At 45.8% G+C, this 2500-nt stretch overlaps 1 protein-coding gene across 2 annotated transcripts in view; it reads left to right on the top strand.

Moving 5' to 3' along the window:
* Nucleotides 1–2500, top strand: part of LOC138051154 (uncharacterized) — a 49732-nt gene that overhangs the window by 44421 nt on the left and 2811 nt on the right. For both annotated transcript variants that reach the window (XM_068897309.1, XM_068897310.1), the window contains exon 2: nucleotides 1–2500. This exon is cut by the window's left edge and continues 351 nt beyond it; it is cut by the window's right edge and continues 2811 nt beyond it. In XM_068897309.1, the coding sequence (XP_068753410.1) occupies nucleotides 1–1825 (1825 nt within the window). In that variant the 3' untranslated portion in view covers nucleotides 1826–2500.

Here is a 2500-nt window from a genome sequence, read left to right as displayed (position 1 = left end):
AAAATGTCAACGGGATAAAGAACTTAAAACAACCAGGGGACAGCGTAACCTATATGAGATTTTGGGGCTTGACATGAAGAAAGTTCGTGAGATGTCAAAAGAACAACAATCTGAAGCAATCAAGAGCGGATTTCACGCACAAATACGTATATGGCACCCCGACCACAATGGGGGAGATGAAGAAGTCGCCAAGGAGATCCTCTTTGCCTACGAGATCCTACGAAATGAAGGAAAACGCGCGCGTTATAACAATTTAGCTGACTATGACGAAGGGTTAGGGTTAGGGTTAGGGTGGCTGTCACCAAAACGCTACAAAGCAATTTTCTGGACCGAGTGTGTCACTAAAGAACAAAAAAAGGCTTACAAGAAAAGGTTGATCTTCTTTGCTTTGTCAGCGCTATTGACCATTGGAGGGATTGGTACGACCGTTGCCACGGCTGGATTAGCGACACCAGCGCTGATAGCCATTGCAGCTTCATGTGCAGGAGGATTTGTGGGCGCTGGACTGCTTTCTTTACAACATACTGTGAGAGCAGAATCCGTTGTAGATGAGTGCCGCCTCAAAGACTGGTTTATGAAGGCAGGCATCGGGTTTTTAGGTGGTGCGATTACTGGGCTTGCTGGTGCAGGCATAACTTTAGGAGTAACTGGTATTGGAAGCACTGCATTGGAGTCGGCTGCCGTCACAGCTGGTCAGTACATGGGAATTGGAGCAGCCACGGGTGCTGTGGGTGGTGTGGCTTCGTCTGTTGCCTCAGATGTAGGAAGAAAGTTTGTGGATGGAGAGGATGTCACATGGAAGCAGGCAGCTTTGCGTGCAGCATGCGGGGCTGCAGTGGGTGCTGCTACAGGTACAGCAGGTGGGGCTGTCACCAAAGGTATCGTGAGAGCCCAAGCATCCGCTGCATCGGCTAACCTTAAGGGCGACGTAGGAGAACAGATTCTATCTCTTACTGGAGCAAAACGCATTGGCAACACTCTGGCTCGAACCATTCCCAGAATGCTAACAGAGAATGGAACGGAAGCAGTGGTCAGCTGTCCTCTTCATATGATCGAGGAGCGATTGGACGATTCTGTGGAAAATCGAAATCCTGTGGAACACGTCAAGCACGGGCTCAAGAATTTTGCCATCAACACTGCCTTAAATACTGTAAGAGACGTTGGTACAGCAACTGTGACCCATGTGTATAACGAAATAAATGTTGACCGAAGATTGAAAAAGGAGATCAGAAAGTATTCATTGATCGATGATGAGGCTAAACCGAGCGAAATCAAATCTCTTCCGCGGAGAAGCAAAGTAAGATTTGATTTGTCTAAAGAAAGGAACGAAGATCTTCATGACTGGAGAGCTGGCAAATGCTCCGCTTCTTACAAGCCTCTCGAGAACGAGGAACCTCCTAGCCCCGTGCCTGAAAACGTGGAACCTGTCTTAGAAGAACTCGGCAACAGGGAGCTTGAAACAAATGAGCAGCCCATGGATGGAAAAGTAAAGTATATATCTGAAGGGCTTTGGCGGTCAAAAATGATTGTCACTTTCTTCCTAAACGGAGAAATGGTTACTGAAGAAGTAAAAGGTAGCGGAACGTCAATTGATATCCCTTCCATTGCCCGTAAAATCGAGGTGAGGTTTCAAGTAATGCGTCCTTTTTGGGGTGACGTTTGTAAGTACGATCGTTTCCGAAAGTCCTGGTTCAAACCGTACGAGCCTCATATCTTCCGGTACGACACTCCGCCAATTCGCACGTATACTATCAGCGGCAACCTCTGGTGGGAAGCGGTGATGAGAGTCAGCAATGAATATCACGACGAAACAAGAGAGATGTAATATGCGTAGACTTTCGTAACAGACAATCCGCAGCTTTGAAGACAACGTACTTTATTGATCGCAGTTCCAAGCACTGTATGTGCGTTTCATGTTTGTGTTAATACTCTACAATTTTTGACGTTTGCTCGGGATTATTAGAGGACTAAAATAAACCGTAGCTTAAAATATGCTTAAACGTTTTATTCAGGATACATGTCTAATGCAACGGCAATTTCCGGAAATGCCCATCCCATCCCAACACCCTCCTCTTCCAGCTCCCCGGACGAACCCACTTGAAAACAAATCGACGCAGTATGGCCGTTTATACGGGAGAAAATAAGCCGCGGCTTACATAAAACGCGAACACCCCGTATAAATGGAGTTTATACTCGTATAAATAGTTTTATACTCGTATAAATAGTTCCTTTCGCGTATTATGTTCGCCGCGGCCAGAGTAAGCAGCAGCTTATTTTCTCTCGTCTAAACGACCCTATTGTGGAAAAATGTCATGGGGGTTAGTAGGGGACGTGGGGTGGGCACTGCTGGAATTGACTTATAGAAAAAGGATCTAAAGGATCATTCAGGCACCTTGAATTTTGAATTTGGGGTTTTCTTATGGTTCCAATTGTGTTAGTTAATGCTGTAAAGGCGATTTGTATGTTGTTTGCGCTAAATTTGTAACCCAGAGTCTCTTTC

This window comes from Montipora capricornis, chromosome 6 (assembly GCF_036669925.1).
Source record: "Montipora capricornis isolate CH-2021 chromosome 6, ASM3666992v2, whole genome shotgun sequence".
Classification (NCBI taxonomy): domain Eukaryota; kingdom Metazoa; phylum Cnidaria; class Anthozoa; order Scleractinia; family Acroporidae; genus Montipora; species Montipora capricornis.
The sequence above is the reverse complement of the archived record's forward strand: the minus strand, read 5'-3'. Positions and strand labels throughout refer to the sequence as shown.